Raw genomic sequence first — 21,866 nt, forward strand, 5'->3', positions numbered from 1 at the left:
CCCTGCTGTTATGTGCTGGATTGTTTCTGGGGCATCTTTACACAGCCTGCACCTGGGGTCTTGCCTGGTGTGATAGACCCCAGCCTCTATGGATCTTGTACTCAGAGCTTGTTCTTGTGCTGCCATGATTAGTGCCTCTGTGCTGTCTTTCAGTCCAGCTTTGTCCAGCCACTGGTAGGATTTCTGGATATCAGCCACCTCCTCTATCTGCCGGTGGTACATACCGTGCAGGGGCCTGTCCTTCCATGATGGTTCCTCGTCTCCCTCCTCTTTCTTGGGTTTCTGCTGCCTGAGGTATTCACTGAGCACTCGGTCAGTTGGGGCCATCTTCCCAATGTATTCTTGGATGTTCCTTGTCTCATCCTGGACTGTGGTGCTGACACTCACCAGTCCCCGGCCCCCTTCCTTCCGCTTAGCGTACAGCCTCAGGGTGCTGGACTTGGGGTGAAACCCTCCATGCATGGTCAGGAGCTTTCTTGTCTTTATGTCAGTGGCTTCTATCTCCTCCTTTGGCCAGCTTATTACCCCAGCAGGGTACCTGATCATGGGCAGGGCGTATGTGTTGATGGCCCGGATCTTGTTCTTACCATTCAGCTGACTCCTCAGGACTTGCCTGACCCTCTGCAGGTACTTGGTGGTTGCAGCCTTTCTGGCGGCCTCTTCATGGTTCCCATTTGCCTGCGGGATCCCCAGGTACTTGTAACTGTCCTCTATGTCTGCAATGTTGCCTTCTGGTAGTTCAATCCCCTCAGTTCTGACTACCTTCCCTCTCTTTGTTACCATCCGACTACACTTCTCCAGTCCGAACGACATTCCAATGTCATTGCTGTATAGCCTGGTAGTGTGGATCAGTGAATCGATGTCTCGTTCACTCTTGGCATACAGCTTGATGTCATCCATGTACAGGAGGTGGCTGACAACTGCTCCGTTCCGTAGTCGGTATCCGTAGCCGGTATCCGTAGCCAGTCTTGTTAATGATCTCACTGAGGGGGTTCAGGCCTATGCAGAACAGCAGTGGGGACAGAGCATCTCCTTGGTAGATCCCGCACTTGATGGTAACTTGTGCTATGGGCTTGGAGTTGGCCTCTAGTGTTGTACGCCACATCCCCATTGAGTTCCTGATGAAGGCTCTTAGGGTCCCATTGATCTTGTACAATTCTAGGCATTCCAGTATCCAGCTGTGGGGCATTGAGTCATAGGCCTTCTTGTAATCAATCCAGGCAGTGCACAGGTTGGTCAGTCTGGTCTTGCAGTCTCGGCTGATTGTTCTGTCTACCAGTAGCTGGTGTTTTGCACCTCTGGTATTCTTGCCAATTCCTTTCTGTGTCCCGCTCATGTATTGACCCATGTGCCTGTTCATCTTAGCCGATATGATGCCTGACAGGAGCTTCCATGTAGTACTGAGGCAGGTTATTGGTCGGTAGTTGGAGGGGACCGGTCCCTTCTTGGGGTCCTTGGGGATCAGGACCGTCCGGCCTTCAGTTAGCCATTCCGGGTGTCTTTCGTTAACTAGCAGCTGGTTCATTTGTGCTGCCAGACGCTCGTGGAGTGCAGTCAGCTTCTTCAGCCAGTAGGCGTGAACCATGTCGGGCCCTGGTGCTGTCCAACTCTTCATACTAGAGACCCTTTCTTGGATATCTGCCACTGTGATGGTTACTGGACCCTGTTCAGGGAGGTCGCTGTGGTCTGCCCTCAGATCCTCTAGCCACTGAGCATTGCCGTTATGGGTTGTGTCCTTCTCCCATATGCTCTTCCAGTATTGCTCCGTCTCCAGCCTTGGTGGTGCTGTTCTCTTATTGTTCCCTTGCCACTGAGAGTACACCTTTGCTGGTTCTGTGGAGAACAGCTGGTTTATTCTCCTGCCTTCTTTCTCTCTGGTGTACCTCCTCAAGCGGCTGGCCAAGGCTGTGAGTCTTTGCTTGGCAGTTTCCAAGGCCTCAGGTATGGACAGCTTGCTGTATTTCTTAGGCACCTTATTTGTCGCACCTTTCTGCAACTCCGTTAGTTGGCTAACCTCCCTCCGTGCTACTTTGATCTTGCCCTCTAGCCTCCTTCTCCATGGAGGGTACTGCCCCTTGTCGCTGTTCAACTTGTAGCCAAGCATCTCACTGATCACTGCTGCCGTATTGTAGATCAACTTGTTAGTGTCGGTAATCGTGGTTGTAGGTATCGTCCGTAGTGCTGCATTAACATCATCTAGCAGACCTTCTGAGGGTACTTCACGTAATCTTGGTAACCGGCTACGGGGGATCCAGGTTTCAAGCTTGGCCATGATCCTATTTTTCAGGTCAGTTCCTCTCGCACTCAACGATCCACTATCGCACTTGGGGCTATGTACCCAATCTCGGGTGGGGGTACATATATATATATATATATATATATATATATATTAGGGGTGCAACGATACACAAAATTCACGGTTCGGTTCGATTCGATACTTTGGTGTCACGGTTCGATATTTTTTCGATACAAAAAAATGTTCATGCCTTTTTAATTTGTCATTTATTAAAATTATAAATATATATTTTAACTCAAAAGTACAGTTTTTAAATTTAATGTTGCTGAAACAAAAGTAATTAAAAAAATAAATCTGAGGAATCACTCATCTTTGGAAAAGAGAGTTTATTACAGAGAAATGGCTCTTTCCAAAATAAAAGCTATACTATACGCTTCTTCTGGGCTATATTCTCAGCAGCATATTGTAGCGGGTCAGGGCTGTTCGGGGTTCTGTTTGTACAGTTATGTTTTGTTTATGTTGCCATAGTGACGAGTGACGCCCTCTCGCTGAGACGGTGTGTTCTTCCAGGGTCAGAGGGTGCCCTGTGTGTTGTTGTTGTTGCTGTGCGGTTGCCGCGCTGAGCAGTTAGCTAGCGGCAGTGTTCTTCTGCAGATGTCAATAAACGGCTGTGCTCCCTGGCTAGCTCACGGGAAGCAAGACCAAACGATACCTCCGTCTCCTCGTTGTCTGAGCTCGCCACATTGGTGTCAGAAGTGGGATGATGGTGGCACCCCATGTTCTGACCCGAGTGACTTTTCCCCCGCCGGTCGTGACCGGCCGGTGCGCCAAAAGAAGGCACCTGGACATTTGCAAAGTGAAAGCAAAAAACAATCGCAAATTCAAACGCGATTTCAATATGTCACATATTGACAGTGGCTCACCGATGCCAATGACATAATTACCCAGCTACATTTCCGAAAGAATGCAAAAGCATTGACATATATTTTTCCTTCCTACAATAGCCCGACGGGCAGGGCAGAGATAGATTTTGGTAGCCCGACTGGAAAAATCGCTAGCCCCGGGACGTCGGGCTAGCGATTTTGCAAGCCCTGTGTTACAGGCATGGCCCTTTAAGGATGAAGCCTGATGGGAAATGTATTCGGGATGTGTGTAGCGGGACTGCCTGGTGTGTGTGTGAAGAGAGAGAGCGGAGAAGGGGAAAAAGTAACGGTTAGCTACAGAAGAGACGAAAAGAAAATAAATTAAAGGAATATAATAACTCCCTCGACAGCCAGAGTTGTGTCGGCGATGCTCGCTGTGAGTAAACTGTTTCAGCCCACTGTACGCGGTGTTCGTGCCTTAGAGAAGAAATAAAGTTCGGTGAAGCAGTTTCCTACGCCTCCTTCGATCTTTTTGCTAGCGGAGTTGACCTGTATAGTAAGCTGTTGCCGGCTACGAGTCAGTTACGGAACCTTCAAGTAACTAGGGCTGCTCGATTATGGCAAAAATGATAATCACGATTATTTTCACTGAAATTGAGATCACGATTATTTGACGATATTTATTTAACCCTTTAAGATCTACCATAGAACCAAGTCCGCCAGAGCTTATTTTATTTTTTTTACATGCTGTAGTGCCATTTGTGGGAGCATTTCAAGTTGTTATACATCAATACAACTGTTATAGCCCATATTTTAAAAATGTGTATGTATTAAGTCCATAGTAACTACATTAATTGCAAAAAAGTGCAATAAACTACAAAAAAATAGAAAATCGTTTTTGTTTTGTTTTTTTTAACATATATTGCTACTTGGAGAAATTTAAGAGGTTTATCCCTCAAAACTTTAAATACAAAAAAGTTGCAAAAAATAGTTTACAACAACAGGAAATTTATTTTGAGTGTCTTCATAGTTTTATTTTTGGAGATACAGCAATTTTTATATACTGCAGGAAAAACAAAAAAAACCAATCCTATGATGCAAATTTGCAAAGAATGTGCATGTGCATCAAAATAAACTATTTCCAGCAGTGCAATTCGAGTTCTAAGGCCTACAAGTAAAAAAACTACATTTTCCGCGAAAATGACGTCACTTGCGATAGTTCGAGTTGACGTCTTTTTCAATGTGGGAAGTGTTAAGAACAGCTGATCAGATTGGCAAAGCGTGTTTCTGGAATATTATGTTTTTGTTCCTGCAAGCGCTTTTTATGCAATTTTTGCAAAGCTTTATGTGGAAGGAAACCGTGACCTAGGACAAGATGATGGCATAAGATGTAAGTACAACTCCTCTGGTTTCATATGGAAAAAAATTTATTGTGCTAGCTTAGCGGTTCAGGTTCTACAGGGATTTAAAAATAGTTATACAAAACGAGCATGCTGCTCTGACCGGCTTTAAAGGGTTAACAATAACAATGTATTGAATAATGACTTTAAAAAATAATATAAAATAGTGTGCAAATACTGATAACAGTGCAAATGTTTGCAATATAAGAAATAAATGAAAAATGTAAACTTTGCAGTGTTGCTCTGTGGTGCAGCTACGACACCATAGCAAAGTTTACACACTGTCTACTTGATCCACGTCTGACTCCGCGAACCCATAATGTTTCCACACCACTGAAGTTTTTTTTTTTTTTTTACCTCTCTTTTCAACCAACGGCAGTCCACTCCTCTCCAAATAACTTCTGCTTAGCTTTCCGAGCTTCCCTCGGGTCCTCTTAATTGTTGTGACGGGTGTTCGGAATGCAGAGCAGTGCGCTTGATTTGCCACACGGAGCAGCGCGAGAGTAAAGCATGAGGGAGGGGCTAATAATCGGCTCAGTCATTTTTAATGATCGTTGAAAGCCCAGATCGTAATCGTGATTAAAATTCGATTAATTGAGCAGCCCTACAAGTAACTGCCAGAGGTTTCCTTACTACGGTTCGGGGCCGCGGATCTGGCGCGGTAACACCTGTATCTGATTGAGGAATCACTCATCTTTGGAAAAGAGAATTTATTACAGAGAAATGGCTCTTTCCAAAATAAAAGCTATACTATACGCTTCTTCTGGGCTATATTCTCAGCAGCATATTGTAGCGGGCCAGGGCTGTTCGGGGTTCTGTTTGTACAGTTATGTTTTGTTTATGTTGCCATAGTGACGGGTGACACCCTCTCGCTGCGACGGTGTGTCCTTCCGGGGTCAGAGGGCGCCCTGTGTGGTGTTGTTGTTGTTGCTGTGCGGTTGCCGCGCTGAGCAGTTAGCTAGCGGCAGTGTTCTTCTGCAGATGTCAATAAACGGCTGTGCTCCCTGGCTAGCTCACGGGAAGCAAGACCAAACGACAGCTCCGTCTCCTCATTGTCTGAGCTCGCCACATTGGTGTCAGAAGTGGGATGATGGTGGCACCCCATGTTCTGACCCGAGTGACTTTTCCCCCGCCGGTCGTGACCGGCCGGTGCGCCAAAAGAAGGCACCTGGACATTTGCAGGACTTTGTGTGGGGTAATGGGGTAGTCGGGGACGACTGACCCCTTAGGTGGGGGCTATGTAGCGGGTCAGGGCTGTTCGGGGTTCTGTTTGTACAGTTATGTTTTGTTTATGTTGCCATAGTGACGGGTGACGCCTTCTCGCTGCGACGGTGTGTCCTTCCGGGGTCAGAGGGCGCTCTGTGTGTTGTTGTTGCTGTGCGGTTGCCGCGCTGAGCAGTTAGCTAGCGGCAGTGTTCTTCTGCAGATGTCAATAAACGGCTGTGCTCCCTGGCTAGCTCACGGGCAGCAAGACCAAACGATACCTCCGTCTCCTCGTTGTCTGAGCTCGCCACAATATTAAACATATCAGGTTCCCATAAGGAGAATCATGTGCTAACGGCTGTCTAAATGACTCGGGTAAAGTTTGTAGCATGCATGCTTGTTGTTTTTGTCTGCTTCCACATGTCTTTGCACTAGGATGATGTCGGTGTAAATGTGCAGTCATATTCGTTGTGTTCCCACTAGTGCTGTCAGCGTTAATCTCGTTGAAATGACGTTAACGCCACAACACGGCAAATCTCCGTTAACGAGCTACCCCTGCATGGGGCTAGACGGCCAACACGTTAACGAGCTAACTGCGCTAACACACTAGTTCCCACCCATGTAATTGAGCATTGCGTGGCACATCCAACATACTGTTTTACTTTAGTCCATGACTCGCTTACCTTCAGGGTCATACGTCACATGAAAACCAAAATAATTCCAAACGCCAGATCTGAATGAGGGTGGGGGAGGTTCAATTTGCCATGTTGCAAGGAGAGCTTAACTTCTGTCTCGCCAGCTTGCCCTGCGCTCTTCCTCCTGACGATGCTGTCTGTGTTGAGCGCTCAGTGGATCTGCGCTCGACAGTGCAGCCTAGGCGGAGTAGTCGAACGCAGATACACTGAGCGCTCAACACAGACAGCATCGTCAGAAGGAAAGTTGATAAAATAAATTACAAATTTTGTATTGTTCGATACATATGCGTACCGAACCGAAAGCACTGTATCGAACGGTTCAATATCGATACGAGTATCGTTGCACCCCTAATAAATATATATATATATTAGAGCTGGGCGATATGAGATTTTTTCATATCACGATATGTTTTTTTCATTTCAGGCGATAACGATATCTATCACGATTAGGGCTGGGTATCGTCACTGATTTCTAGAATCGATTCAATTCCGATTCACAAGGTCCCGAATCGATTCGATCCACGATTCGATTTAATTCGATTTAATTCGATTTAATTCGATTCGATTCGATTTAAATCTGGGATATTTTGACAGTCAGAAATATTATAATTCAGATCAGTACATTTACATATTTTTGTATCAATAAAAAGGAAGCTGACACACGCAAGACTTTATCAAAGGTGTGAGCGTCACAGCAGATACCTTTGTGTCAAAGTAGCTGAAGATAAAACACAGAAAAACATGAAGGTGATTTTCCTGACCTGGGATTTTATAAAAATATTCTGCAGTACATCAAAAACGAAAGAAAACCATTAATCAACATATGAACATTACCTCTGAAGTTACAGCGGTTTTATTAGAGACATGGTTAAGCGTTTTGCATTTTGAATAATTTTAAAAAGTTTAAATTTGTTCAGTATTGAACAGCAGAAATGAGGTTTTCTTTTCGGAAGAATGTAAAAGGGAAAAAAACAGCGGCTGACAGCGCTGTAAGCAACAGTAGACTTGTGCGTAACAAGCAAGCGAATAATGAAGAAAGGGAAACTGTTCTTGAAGTACAGAGAGAGAGAGAGAGAGAGAGAGAGAGCTGTGCATCGCGGTGGAAGCAAAACAGTAAAAGTCAGAGTGAATACATGACGATGTTTATGTGAATCTTCTTTTGCTGCTGGTTCGGTCAATATTGTTTGGAGAGAGATCAAACTAACAGCTTTAGAATCGGCGCATAAAGGGCGTGAACACAAAGCTTGGACCCGCCGACACATCAGAATCAGCAAGCTGTCGGCTTTCAGCCCCGACCGTGTCCTTGCCGTCGGGTGAGAAAGGCGACATCTCACTGATTCTGATCCGCGGGTCGCGCTGTGTGTTTAAGTCTATGTGCAGAATCCGTGTACCTGCTCTCATTTACTGTCTTAACTGTTTGGTGGTTCTTGAAATTTTGTGAGATGTCACCAGAGATTCTGGCATTTCAGGCAAAATAAATTTATATTAAAAAAATCGATTCAGGATTTTAATGAATCGATTTTACGTTATCCAAGCCAGAATCGATTTTAATCGATGAATCGATTATAAAAACCCACCCCTAATCACGATATAAGCCAAATAACTATATTTGTAAGATTTAAATGTGCCGTTGCTCACAAGTAAAATGTGAAATAATCAGCAGCTTGTTTTTATTTAAATATTTATTTCCCATAATAAGTTCAACAGGGTAGATGTACTTAAGGAACATGAGACTTTTTCAGATAAATAAAGGCAAATATTGCAAACTACACAAAAGGCAGCCGCTAAAGCGTTTAAGTTTCAAAATAGAACAAACAAAACAGACTAAATTGTCAATTCCACTTAGAAACAAAATATTAATTCTAAAAATAAATCTTAGTTTATTTTACAGAAGAACAGACAAAACTGACTAACTTTTGTCAATATCAAATAAACTGAGAACTAAAAGGAAATTCTCAATCTCTCCTTGTTGTATAGCTGAGCTTTTCAAACAGTTTTAACAGTTACTTTAGTCTGACAAAAGCCGAATGACGAATTAGCGCTTCCAGTCAGAGACTGAGGCTACGTCCACACGTACATGGGTATTTTTGAAAACGGAGATTTTCCGTTTTCGTTTTAAAAATAATCCCGTCCACACATAAAGGCAGAAATGAAGGAAAACGCTGCTATGAACATGCCAAAGCAGCAGGTGGCGCTAGATTCCTAACCGTGCAGAAATGTTGGCCAATCAGAAGTCTAGAAGCCTCGGTGGGAAAAAGTAAACAAAGCTGGGGCATAGAAGCAGAACCGAGTCGTATGTGTGGAGGGACAGTAACTGTGTGTATTTGTAAGCATTTAAACACTGCAGAGAGTAGAATTAACAGTAACAGTATTGTAGAAATTCATTTCACCGAAACAATAACGTGGCGCACAGTGTGACGCATGCACCAGTTTATTGTATTTCCAGACTTGCTTTCGGCACAATTTACAGTGCACGCTACTCTGTTTTTTGTCAGACTTGAAATAGCCGAAATACCTTCACACTACGGAACTTCTTTGGCTCTTCCGTTCGACAATCTCTCCGGCATTGCAACCATCATCTGTTTTCTCTTCGGTCACGCTCGGTTGATTTTTCTAGTCGGCACACTCATTTCCTCCATTACCCGCTGGCTGCTTCCCAAACAAACACACGTGTGGCTTGGCACTTGTGCTGTACGTAACAAGTCACGCGACGTGACGCTGCGGCTGTGATTGGTTCGGCTCTGCGCTACTGAATTTGGATTGGCTGACCTTTTTTTTTTTTTTTTTTTTTAAAAGAGGACAAGAGCGGCGAGGTCTATCGCGATAGCTTAATTTCTCTATCGAGTAAAAGTTATATCGCGATACATATCGTTATCGTTCTATCGCCCAGCTCTAATATATATATATATATATATATATGTATATATATATATATATATATATATATATATATATATACAGAAAGTCAGCAGGTGAATATTGTGCAATATGGAGGGCATAAAATATTGTAGTTTTGAGGGAGCCTGCGACGAGGCTGCCATACTCGGCGACATCTTAGTCAAAAAATGCAGCAGTTCAAAAAGATGTTGATCTAGCTGAGAGCAGTCTTTGATATGTGTTTCTCCATAAATGTAACTTTTCTTCACAACTTCTGACATCATCAGCAACATTAATGCCACGACACCTTTAAAAAAATCCTCAAAGAAGTATCTGTCACATTGTGTCTTAGCAGGAACAGGCTCCAATACTTCGACTTAAGACTGTCAGCAGTCTCAGTGGGACATGGGCCATTGCAATTGGTCATAATTCACCTATGACCTAATAAATATGTTTTTTACCAAAAGAAAACCTGTTTTTTTTATTTTTTTTATATTTATTTTGATAACTTGATATAAATCCTACAAATCCCTCATGGGCTGTTAAGGATGGGCTTGTTGTTAAAGCTCCAGTAGGTGTGAACATTTTGGTTCTGCTTATGTAAGGAGCAGGAAATGAAATATCATAGCCTTTATGTCTACTTCTTTATCGCTTTATCCCACACCACCTCGACTCCTCATCTGTCCTTGTCCAATACCCTCTTCCTATTTAATCCTCGGAAGTGTTGCCAGTGTGCTCAGTGGTCTCCCAGCAACGGAGAGCAGTGATTTTATAAAGACAAATGGTTGGGGAGAAGAAATGCAATCTATGCAAGTTGACCTTTTTAAGGGGAGGGAGGAGGAGCTTTTAGCAATGCCAGGGTTATAGCCTCTATTCTGTGTTTTAAAGTTGAGTTGTTGCAATAGAGATTTCAGAAAATCAAAGTTATTCAAACTAATTAACTATATTTTTAATGCTTTCCATGTGCATTTTATCTAGCTAGAATGAAAGCCTTTTACATTTAATTAGTCCATAATTTACTGTTTTATTAACCTGTAATGCACAATGCATCATGGGTTTAATAAAGAGGTGGGTTGGACGTTATCATTTCTCCGGGAAACTTCTATAGAGATTGAACTTACTTTCCTGCACCAGCCACAGTCTGAGTTTTCATTTGGAGGTTTGATACTCACATAAGGCTGAAGCTGTATGGTCACACTACTAACTCAGTCAAACCAGTGCCTCTCTGTAAGTGGGACCTGAAGCTAACAGGTCCTACTCAAATTCTGAAATTCACACATCCACAAAAACAAAACTGTAACACCATTTCAGCAATCACATCACTCAGATTAGGTTATTGTACTTGGCCCTAAAAATCTTTGAAACATGATGTCTAACCAGATACTTAATCTGTGTAGCATTACCTTGGGCTGTTGTTTTTTTTTTTTTTTTTTACTTTATTGTGCTTATTAAACAAACTACTACTTTCTTACAGTTGTGCAATATCTCTAAAATTAGAAACATTGTGTCACCCCTGATGTTAAAAAAAACTTTTTTATGAATGTATTTTGGATGTATTTTATTATTGTCGGACTGTCTCAAAAATTCTAATAAGACTTCACGCCCCTCTTCTGTGGAACCAGCTCCCAGCTTGATTTTGGGAATTTTATCTCCATTAGTACAGGGTTTTTACCTCATATAAATATAAAGTGCTTTGCAATGACTGCTGTTGTGATTTCGTACTATATAAATAAAACTGAATTGAACTCTTAAAGAAAGCCTTGCCGAGACTTGTGCAGCTATAGTTATGCGAGGTACTATGTGTGCCCCTTGTGTATGAGAAAGAAAAGAGAGAAAGAAATGGTACACCAGTTGTCAGAGTGAATCCTTGTCAGATGAAGCGGAACAGGCCAGTTAAATAAAGATCCAGAGCGGAGATAGTGGGATTAATTGGCCATAATTGGTTAATGTGGTGGTGCTCTAGAATCCATTATTGTAAATGTAAAGTTCAACAACAACGTTGAACGAGATCCAAAGTGTAATTAAAGTGGTGGGTGGGCTCTTTTATAACTTTAGAGAAGCCAATTGAGTCTAATAATAGATTAAATGCTCGGTTGATTCTGTCACTTTCAGCATCTATATGTATATTAAAATCACACACAATAGTTATTTGATCTGAAGTGAGTACTAAATCAGAAAAAAAGTCAGTGGGTTTTTGAGTTTTCCAATTAGGATGGACAAGGCTAAGAGTTAGACTTTCAAATTAAAACTCCATCTGGGTCTATGGTTAAATTTACAATTTACAATAATGGATTACACAGCAGTTGGGAATAGATTTCACCACAGTAGATGTCTTTCTAAGTGTTAGAACTAATTTAAAGATATAATTAATCGTTTTTTGTCATCTTCAATGCCATGTACAAACAGTGTGGAGCAGTTACCTGAACTCTGCTCCATCCAAGGTCGATTATCGTGTTGATAATTTTACATCTTCACGGTATCTGACCCTGGACACTGTAGTTCCTCTGAAAAAGAAAGTCTTAAATCAGAAGTACTTGACTCCTTGGTATAACTCTCAAATGTGCACCTTAAAGTAGAATTAATAATTCGCAAGCTGCAGAGGAAATGGCATCCACTAATTTAGAAGATGGTAAATGGCCTGTATTTGTATAGCGCTTTACTAGTCCCTAAGAACCCCAAAGCACTTTACACATTCAGTCATCCACCCATTCACACACACATTCACACACTGGTGATGGCAAGCTACATTGTAGCCACAGCTGCCCTGGGGCGCACTGACAGAGGCGAGACTGCCGAACACTGGCGCCACCGGGCCCTCTGAAAATTCTAGAAAGAGTAGTCGTCAAACAGCTAACTGATCGTCTGCAGAGAAATGTGTCAAGGTGAGCTGTGTGGCAGGCAGGGGTTGGACCCAAACGCTAGACTCAAAGATGGTAAACTTAGCTTAAAGTGTCCCAAAAAGTTGATTCTGTTCATCTGGACATAGCTTTTTTTAGTGGGAGAAACTTTTCGTCACTCATCAAAGTGACTTCTTCAGTGTCAGCTGACTGCTGGTTTTCCCAACCTTATAAGCAGTACATTTGCACAATAACTGAGACTAGCCCACTGAATGAACAGTGGGCTGTGAGGTCAGTTCTTTGATCATTTAACTTAAAGTGTCAGCTTTACTGCTGGAAAAAACGAACTAAAACTAAGTACATACGTACAACAAGAAACAAACGAAAGATAAACTGGAACTAAGGATCTTGAACTTGGAGCACATGACATGACAATACATTACAAATGTAAGTTTGAGTAGTGAAAATGTCCATACTGAGCACCATACTGGGCAGTGGGCACCTTGACTGGTCTGCAGCTTTGCAGACGCATATGCACTGCACAATTCTCACACCAGTTTGCACTTGCCTAATTTTCCTGCTTCTAATACATCAGCTTTGAAGACAAAATTGTTGCAGGTTTTTTTAATATACATATATAATATAAAATGCAGGCATAGGTCGTGTCCAAATTCATGGGCTGCATCCTCCTGAGGACCCGGCCTTCGCGGTCTACGTGGGCCGGGTCCTCAGAAGGTCGGGTAGGCCGGAAGTAAACGGCTGTGAAATTGGACGGTCTAGCCTTCTGATTTGCGTCACCGCTGTGTCGGTGGAGTTTAATAAACTCGGCTGTCTGCTCCTTGCTATCTAAAATATAACAGGACACTGGCGTAAATTCTCGACCATCTCACACTTCTGTTTAATCAGTTTTCTGTTTGACGTTTAGTCAGCTGTGTGAAAACCAAGGAGGAACCCACCCGGGGGATTAATAAAGTTTTATTTTATCTAATCTAATAACTTTAATCTCAGCCAAACCGATTTACTCACGAACAAATAAAACACTGAAAAAAGCCCAACAATAACATTTTTAGTTTTTCTAAGTGACTTATATATTACGTTTAACCCGAGCAGCGAAAGTCCGCGGTGATCTGAAAATGATGTGCCGGGAGTTGTGCCGTTCTCGGCGGCTTTAGTGACCCTCGAGCTCCCGGCTAGCTATCGAGCTGGTGGGTAACAGACGTCTCTGAAAACGTCGAAACACTTTTGGAAATATGCGATATTTTGATAAACCGAGCAGATCTTTGAAGTTTACACACCCACATTCTCGCCTGAAAATATGTTAAAAGTTTATTTTGTGACCCAGAAAGATTAATAAGAGTAATTTTAAAACTTAGTAGCGGCCGCCATTATTGGAAACTGGAGTTTGGCTGGGCCACGCTATGAATTCTGGGATATGGTGGGCCACGAAGGACACACCCGACCCATCCTTCAAATTCGGGGAAAAGGAGGACGCATTTGTCGGCTGCATTCGGAGGAGTCTACGAATTTGTACAGCCTTCGGCGCGTCGCTGTGACGTAATCGGTGTACAAATGCGTCCTCAGGAGGATGCAGCCCATGAATTTGGACACGACCATAGTCAGAAGATGTTCTGAACATGTAATTTGTTATGCTGGCCTCCCAAAGTGCACAAAAGGACTATTTATTTTAAAAAAAACAAATAAAAGAAAACATGGTAGATGGTAAAGCAGTCCCTGTCTACTTAGAGACAGAGACTCGTTTTGCATGCACTGGATGACTTTTGCTTTTGTACAGAGTGCAATTTTACTTTGCTTTGGTGGCCATGTTTGCCTTGTTGTCTTCTGCAGTTACTTGTGGAGGCAGGAAAATAGCTGCCGCTGGGTTTTAGTGGGCACCTGGATTCGAATGAAACACACCTCTCCCTTGTGCCATCACAACACTTTGTTAGCTGTGAAGACAGCGTGGAAGTTGCTGTAGATCGAAAGTTCTCTGGTGTCCATCCAACCATTACACTGGTTGGATGGACGGCTTCTTTATCCACAGGTCTAAAAGTCAAAACCAGAGCCAGAATTAGTGTGTACTCTGAATTGTGAGCTAGTGCAATTGAATTAGTGATGTTGTGGTATGTGAGTACTTCAAAATATCCAGCTTGGAAACATCTTTGGGCTTTAAAGAGATATGCAACTGAATGTCGCCTTCATAGCAGCAAGAATTGTCACTGAGATTTCCTTAAAAGTGCTTAAAATGTGCTGAAGAGGAAGAAATCATAACAGAAACAATAAAGGCCCAAAACAGAACTTTATAGTAGGAGAAGTCGAAGAGAACCAGAACTTAAAAACAGCCACAGACAAGAAACATTGAGACAGATATCATCCAATACTAGACATTAGTATCTCAGCCTATTGATCAAAATGTTCAACGGTATCAGTAAGGCAGAGGTCAAGGCAGAACAAAACTTCGCCTGCATCAGTATGCAAAATGTCACTGCAGACGCTAAGAAGGGCTGTCTCTTTGGAACAGTTATAAGATGTAAACTGGTAAGTTTCAAATCTTAGCAGTAAACTGTAATTTTCAAATTGGTCTTTAAATTCTTTAAAGAAGAGAAGGGTCAAGATTTTTTCAAAAAAGAGGGTGGATGACAACATTTTTTATTTAGTTTTTTTAAACCTGTCCTGTCCGGCAGTTTTAGCAAACAGATTCAGTTCAGTTTTATTTATTTAGCACCAAATTACTATAACAGTTGTCTCAACGTGTTTTATGTTGTAAAATAAAGAGCCTACAATGATACAGAGAAAAAAGAGAAAACCAATTAGATGAGCCCCTGTAAGAAGTGCTTTGGCGACAGAGGGGAGTGGGAAAAAATCTCTTTTAACAGGAAGAACCCTCCAGCAGAACCAGGCTCAGGGAGAGGTGGCAATCTGCCACCACTGTTTGGCAGTAAAGGGAGGAAGATAGGACAAAAGACATGCTGTGGACAGGAGCCAGATATTAATATGAACTAATGATTAAATGCATTTCATTAAAATGGGATTCCTCCAGAAGCCTAGATCTACTGCAGCATAGCTAATTGAGGATTCCAGGTCACCTGACCCTGCCCTAACTATATGCTTTATCAAAATGTAAAGTTTGAATTCTAATCCTAAAAGTAGAAAGTATGTCTGCTGCCCAAATCCAAACTGGTTGCACAAGGCTGAAGCCTCTTAACCCCCATTCCACTTTAAATACCCTTGGAAACACAAGTAAGCTCCCAGTCTGAGAGTGACGTGCTCTAATGGGGTGGTGCAGTACTTTGTTTTTAAATTCAATTTTGGATTTAACCAGGGAGCCAATAAAAGGAAATATGTTCTCGCTTTCTAGTCCCTGTCAGCGTTCTGCTGCATCATTTTGGATCAGCTTTTCAAGGAGTTCGGGGAAACATCCTGATAATAATGAATTGCAGTAGACCAGCCTAGAGGTAATAAATGCATAAACTAGTTTTTATGTCTTTAAGACATTTCTGCAGGTTAACTAATTGGGGTGTGTTATCTGGCTTCAGAGATAGATAAAGTTGGGTATCATCTGCATAGCAGTAAAGATGTATGCTATGTTTTCTAAAGACACTGTCTGCATAGACAGAACTGGTCCTACCATGGAACCCTGTAGAACTCCGTTATTAACCTTAGTTGACTACAAATTTAATTCTAGGTCACATTAATCTGGAGAGAATATCTGCCTCAATAAAAAAAACAGTTGGATGAATTTGTTTTAGGGGGAGCTCGGCTTTAGTCTCATCTACCTATGTGCCTTACAGGTGGCCAGGGTTGGTCTTTGGATCTCTGGCGACTTTTCAGGGAGCTGGAAAGCTGGGGCTGCTGTTTCTGGGTATCTGTGTGTCTACCTTGATTGGTGGTGGTGGGGAGCATGAGTGATTACTGCCTTGCTGTCCTGGGATGTTAGGTCTGGGATCCTTGTAGTCATTGGTGCTTGCACTGGGCTGGGTGGCTTGCCTCTTCTGCGTGGGTTGGGTATGGATCTGTGGCCCTGGCACTCAAACATGTAGGGTGGGTTCTCCTTAGTCTCCTTCAGAATGTCTGATTTACGCCTCTGGGGTCCTTGGTTGTCTGCAGGTCCTTTCTGGGGGGGTCTTTGGCTATTTGCCTCTCAAGTTTATCTGCACCTTAGACATTGAGGGTTTTAGGAGGGAGGTGTGGATGGGCTCTGTTGACCAGCTAGTTAGGCTGGCAGATGGAGTATGTAGCCACTGTAATTCTATCATTTTGCAATCTGCCCCTACAGGTTGGAGTGGGTGGAAATCATTGAGCCACGGACACGGGAGCATATGTATGCCAATCTGCTAACGGGTGAGTGCGTGTGGGACCCACCACAGGGTGTTTGCATCAAGCGTACCGGTGAGAACCAGTGGTGGGAGCTGTTTGACCCCAATACTTCACGCTTCTACTACTATAACGCCTCCACCCAACGCACAGTGTGGCATCGGCCTCAGGGATGTGACATCATACCCTTGGCCAAGCTGCAGACTCTGAAGCAGCACACAGATGCCACCATCACTCGTCCTCCAGGTGGCGGGCGGCGAGCATCTGCTGACAACAGCCCAGGACGGAACAGCGAAGTCAGCCGAGAAGGAAGCACCTCGTCCTCCCTTGACCAGGAGCTGTCCGAAAAACAAGGCAACAGAGAGGAGGCAGATAGGTAAGACTGAGTTAGTTACAGGTATACAGCACACTAGAACAATGCTTAGGGTAATGTTCAGCCTTTAGAATGGCACTGTGCAACCTCTATGATGCACCCCCCCCCCCTCCCCCAGTCTACCCAAAAAAAACCCACTTAGTTATGTGAATATGAGACAAGAACACATGTATTTCTCACTTTCAACACAGATTTTTTTAACGGCATGACAGTAAGTCATACAATAGTGGTACTTTACCTTTTTACTTCAGATCTACAAGTCTGTTATGCCATATCATTTTTATCTGCACGTTGAAGCTTTATCATGGAAAGAAGAAGCCATATGTGAATATGATGTAGAAACACCCATCTTCTCTGGGCAAAAACCCATGTCAAAATGACTGAAACAAAAACGAAAACTGTTCTGTGGCCAGAGAAATAAAAACATTCTCATGAAATCATTTTTTAAAAGCATGTGTGCAACATCCTCTAAGCTTTAGAGGAGAAAGACCATCCAGCTTGTTATCATTTCTCAGTTCCAAATTCTGCGACAGTGCCTATATAACTGGTAGGTTGTACGTATTGAAGGTTTTAGATCAAAATATGCTCCCATCCATCCAGTGTCTTTTTTGTAGATGTTTAAGCATTTCCACATACTGAAAAGATGCTGCTGATGCACGCTCTGATCTAGTCTGTTCCCTGAACTCAAACTCTAATTTTAAAATTATTTTCAAACCTTGCTGAATTTTTCGAATCCAGTTGCTGTTTGTCTTTTGGTCTTTCTGCCTTTTACTTTTGTTTCTGTAACTGAAAAGAATGCTCTGTTGTGATTGAGTGACTGGCTCACAGAAATATAACTTCCTTTCAGAAACCCTTTGGTTGCGTTTGCAGTATGCCTTGGGACGTTACCCACTGGTATTTTAAACTGCTGTCCAATCACGTTTGCCGCATTTGGTCAAATCTGAGCAGAGTTTAGTCCTGCGCAGTTCAGATTATATTCTACTACTACTATCAGCAGTGACATCATCATTAAATGGTAGTGATCCCGTTCTGTTGCAGGCATATTACTTCATATCATGAGCTTTTGCTCTCTTTCTGCATGCTTTTCTCTTCCCATCATTTAGGAACAAGTTAATCTTGGTTTTATTACCTTATAATAACAATCACTTTCAGATAAATGTGATTATGAGGTATTTTCTAATAATTACAAGATTAATTGTAACAGCGTAACTGGAACAGGAATTGATAAGTTCAAAATGAACTTTAATATCCTCTAACTGCATCTATTCTTTTCTTTTTCAAAATGTCTCTCCTCTCTTTTTTTCTGCTCTCTTCTACCAGGACCTCTCCCTTCAGGTGGAATACTGGTACAAAAGAGCGAATGCTGATCAAGGTGACAGACAGAGAGCCCAGCTTCTTGGCCCATCAGGGAAATGGTTACTCTCCCTGTGACCCCTCCAGCCCTAGCACTCCTTCTGGAGGGGGCACCACCTCACGAGCTCGCTGTCCCTCTGGAGGAAACCCTTCTTCAGAACCTGACAGCTCCCCAGTTCTTTATGCCGACCGCCGTCAGTCTCCTTTTCTTAAGCGGGCAGAGCTGGGTGGCTCAAACACCCATCGACTCACTTCAGCTGACTCCCAGCCTCCTTCACCCCGCTACACCTATGAGCCCCCACTATATGAGGAGCCGCCAACAGACTTTCAGCCCCCACCCATCTATGAAGAGCCTCCCACTGACATGCACCTCTCTGATTCTTCTTCCTTCTACAGCACTGGCAAGTCACCTGCTCGAAAATCTTCAGTCCCCCTTTACCACTCCCCCAAGCAGGGACAGTCACCCTATGGCCAGCTGGTTCTGACCAGGCAGAAGTGTCCCGAAAAGACTCAGAGTTTGGAGTACAGTCCTGTGGGCAAGGAATATGTTAAGCAGCTGGTGTACGTGGAGCAGTCTTCTTCCAGTCCTCGATTCAAGACAGCAGACCGTCTTCTGCGTTACGGCACAACCGGTGGCTATGGAAGTTCATATGGGGGGTCCTACACTCTGCAACACAGCCAATCTCTGATCAGAGACCCCCGCCTCCTGCTGGACTACAGTGGAGAGGGTGGAGAGGGAAGCCAGAGGTTAGTTTATGAGGACTCCATATCCTGGACGTCCAGCCAGACACATTCCCTCTCTTCTACTTCTACAGCCAGGCCTGGGGCTTTCTCTCCCTCTGGCAACCGCAAACGCAAAAGCCGCAAGCCATCCCTCCCACAGGAACTGACTCGGTATGGGGAGGTGGAGCTTACTGGGACAGCATCTGAAGCCATGCTGGCTCAGGCCAGACTTGCTTGGGAGGCTCAGCAGGTGATGAAACAGAGGTGCAGTTGGGATTCTGGGCAGGGAGGTGGTGCTTCCCAAGCTGGCAGCTCTAAAGATGGCTATGAGAGCGACGGAGCAGTGCCTCTGCCATTACCGGGACCAGTGGTGAGGGCGTTCAGTGAGGACGAGGCACTAGCACAGAGCGATGGCCACCACTGGAAACGAAGTACCTTTGAGCGGCTGGGGTTCCCTCAGGCCCTCCTGGAGAAAAGCCTCTCTGTTCAGACCAACCTGGCCTCCCCTGAACCTTACCTTCATCCCTCACAGGTACTGCTGCATGCTAGAATTTTCTAGCCATATTTAGAAGGATAGGATAATTCCATTATTATTGCTTTTGTAGTTCAGTTACCATTGCTAATCTATAACAGCTTTACTTAATGGGGGATTTATTGTGTGTGTGTGTGTATGAATAAATGTGTAAGAGATGGATAACGTGGCGCCACTTCCTTTGTACAAGAGTAAAGACAGAATTTCCCACTTATGGGGGCTGCCATCTTAATTTTTGGAGTCTGTAAGTCGTTGTGTCAAACTCCCATACACACGCCCCCCCTTGCACTTTCATTTCATTCAATCTGGTGGTGTATTTATTGGAACTGACGGCTCATTAAATTAAGGTAAATACAACCACATGCTGATATTTTAAAAGGCACCCAACATAGCATACTATAGGTCTATGCTACATCATTTTGTAGCCAATAGTTTAAAGCATTAGCTAGCTTAGCAGTAGCTAACACTGTCTCTTTCTCAAAACGAGTCCTTGTGTGTATTTTTGTGTAACTGTAAAATGTTGTCAGTCGCAGCTTAAGTACTGTTAAAGTTCAGCGTATGTATCAAGTCAACTATGCTCAAAATGCACGGACATCTTTCTCCGCCCATTTTATGAAGGATGCATCGGTGTGGACTTGCATGTGCTTGGTACAGCCAATTATTCCAGAATGTATTTTGTTTGAAACTCAAAAGCAACAATGGCAGATGAGAGTGGCCACAAAACTTTAAGTGACATTTAAAATATAACTTTCTGTGACACAAATAAATATTGCTGGGCATCGATTTTGATTTCTCTGATTTGATTCCAATTCACAAGGTCCTGATTTGATTCGATTCGGTTTCGAAATATTATAATTCTGATCATTTATCAGTACATATCCATATATAAAAACAAAGCTGACACTTGTAAGACTTCATCAGTAAGCATCACAGCAGATGAATTTGTGTCGAAGTAACTGAGGATAAAATGCAGAAAAACATGAAGGAGATTTTGCTGGTCTAGCTTTTTATAGCAGACAACCGCCTTAAAAATATTCTGCAGTAGATCAGAAATGGAAGAAAACTATGAATCAGCATATGAACATTACCTGATGCTGCTGAAGTGAAGCAGAGCAAAGTTACAGAGGTTTTATTAGAGACACAACTGAGAGTTTTGCAATTTGGAATCATTTGTTAAAGTTTACATTTCTTTGTATTGGACAGCAGAAATGAGGCTAAATTATATATTTCAAATACGTATTATCCCCTCTGGTTACCCTGGTATAAATGCCACTTAATTGCAGTACCTCAGAGCTGAAATAAAGGTGATCTTTCTCCTCTCTGACAGACTACAAGTTCTGAAGTTCCGCTCTTACGCTTTTTGTACACCTCTGCTGACACCTGAAATGTGAACTGTTTAAAAAAAAACCTTTATATACTAACAGATTATCTATTACTGTAAAAACCAACAATAACCTTTGACTCAGTGGTGGTTCTTAAATGGAGAGCTGCAACGATGAGATAATAGTGCCGTTCTGAGGGGTATACATTGAATGAAATTCAACACAGTCTGGCTTGCTTTGCATTAGCTGACTCTATAATACCTAAAACCTTAGTTGGAAATAGGGCTGCCACAAACGATTATTTTGATAGTCGACTAGTCAGATCATCATCCATTGGACGTAAAACGTATAGCTTATTGCACCAGCAGCATCTGCTCTTATATAACTATCATTAGCTTACAGCTTTAAGTGTGTAAGGTATGTGCTAACTAAAAATAAAGAAAAGATGATAGCTTATTAAATTTTAATGAAATTTGCAGATTGTTTCGGTGAAGTTTAATAAACTCCTTGCTATCTAAAATATAACAGGACACCGGAGTATATTCTGGAGCATCTCACACTTCTGATAATCAGCTGTCTGCTTGACGTTTATTCAGCTGTGTAAAAACTATAACTTTAATCTCAGCCAAACCGATTTACTCAGGAACAAATAAAATACTAAAAAAAAAGGCAAACAATAACATTTGAAAGTTATCTAAGTGACTTATATATCATGTTTAACCTGAGTAGCAAAAGACGGCGGTGGGTTTGAAAACGATTTGCCGGGAGTCCGGTGCTCTCACGGGCTCTAGTGAGCCTTGCCCCACTATCGAGCTAGTGGGTAACAGACGTCTCCGAAAATGTCGGAGCGCTTTTGAAAATATGTGGTGTCTTGATAAACTGAGCAGATATTTAAGGTTTACACAGCTACATTCTCGCCTGAAAATATGTTAAACGTTGATTGTGTGACCCAGAAAGAATAATAAGAGTAACATTAAAACTAAGTAGCTGCCGCCATTGTTGGAAACTGAGCTGGGCTGCGCTATGAATTCTGGGACACCGCTTCTTCTTCTTCGGGGTTTAACGGCAGCTGGCATCCTTGTACATGCAGTGCTGCCATCTTCTGTTTCAGTCCGTTATTACACTCTTAAATCCTACTACT

The 21,866-nt window shown here is 42.8% G+C and overlaps 1 protein-coding gene across 3 annotated transcripts in view; it reads left to right on the top strand.

Annotated features, from left to right (window-relative positions):
• arhgap39 (Rho GTPase activating protein 39) overlaps positions 1-21,866 on the top strand; it is a 65,497-nt gene that overhangs the window by 20,996 nt on the left and 22,635 nt on the right. For 2 of the 3 annotated variants that reach the window (XM_026146463.2, XM_026146465.2), the window contains exons 2-3: positions 16,385-16,798; positions 18,116-19,403. In XM_026146463.2, coding sequence (XP_026002248.2) covers positions 16,385-16,798; positions 18,116-19,403 — 1,702 coding nt within the window. Of the gene's footprint in view, positions 1-15,899; positions 15,971-16,384; positions 16,799-18,115; positions 19,404-21,866 lie in introns of all 3 variants that reach the window. The other variant, XM_080292163.1, reaches the window with a different exon arrangement.

This window comes from Astatotilapia calliptera, chromosome 17 (assembly GCF_964374335.1).
Source record: "Astatotilapia calliptera chromosome 17, fAstCal68.1, whole genome shotgun sequence".
Taxonomy (NCBI): Eukaryota; Metazoa; Chordata; class Actinopteri; order Cichliformes; family Cichlidae; genus Astatotilapia; species Astatotilapia calliptera.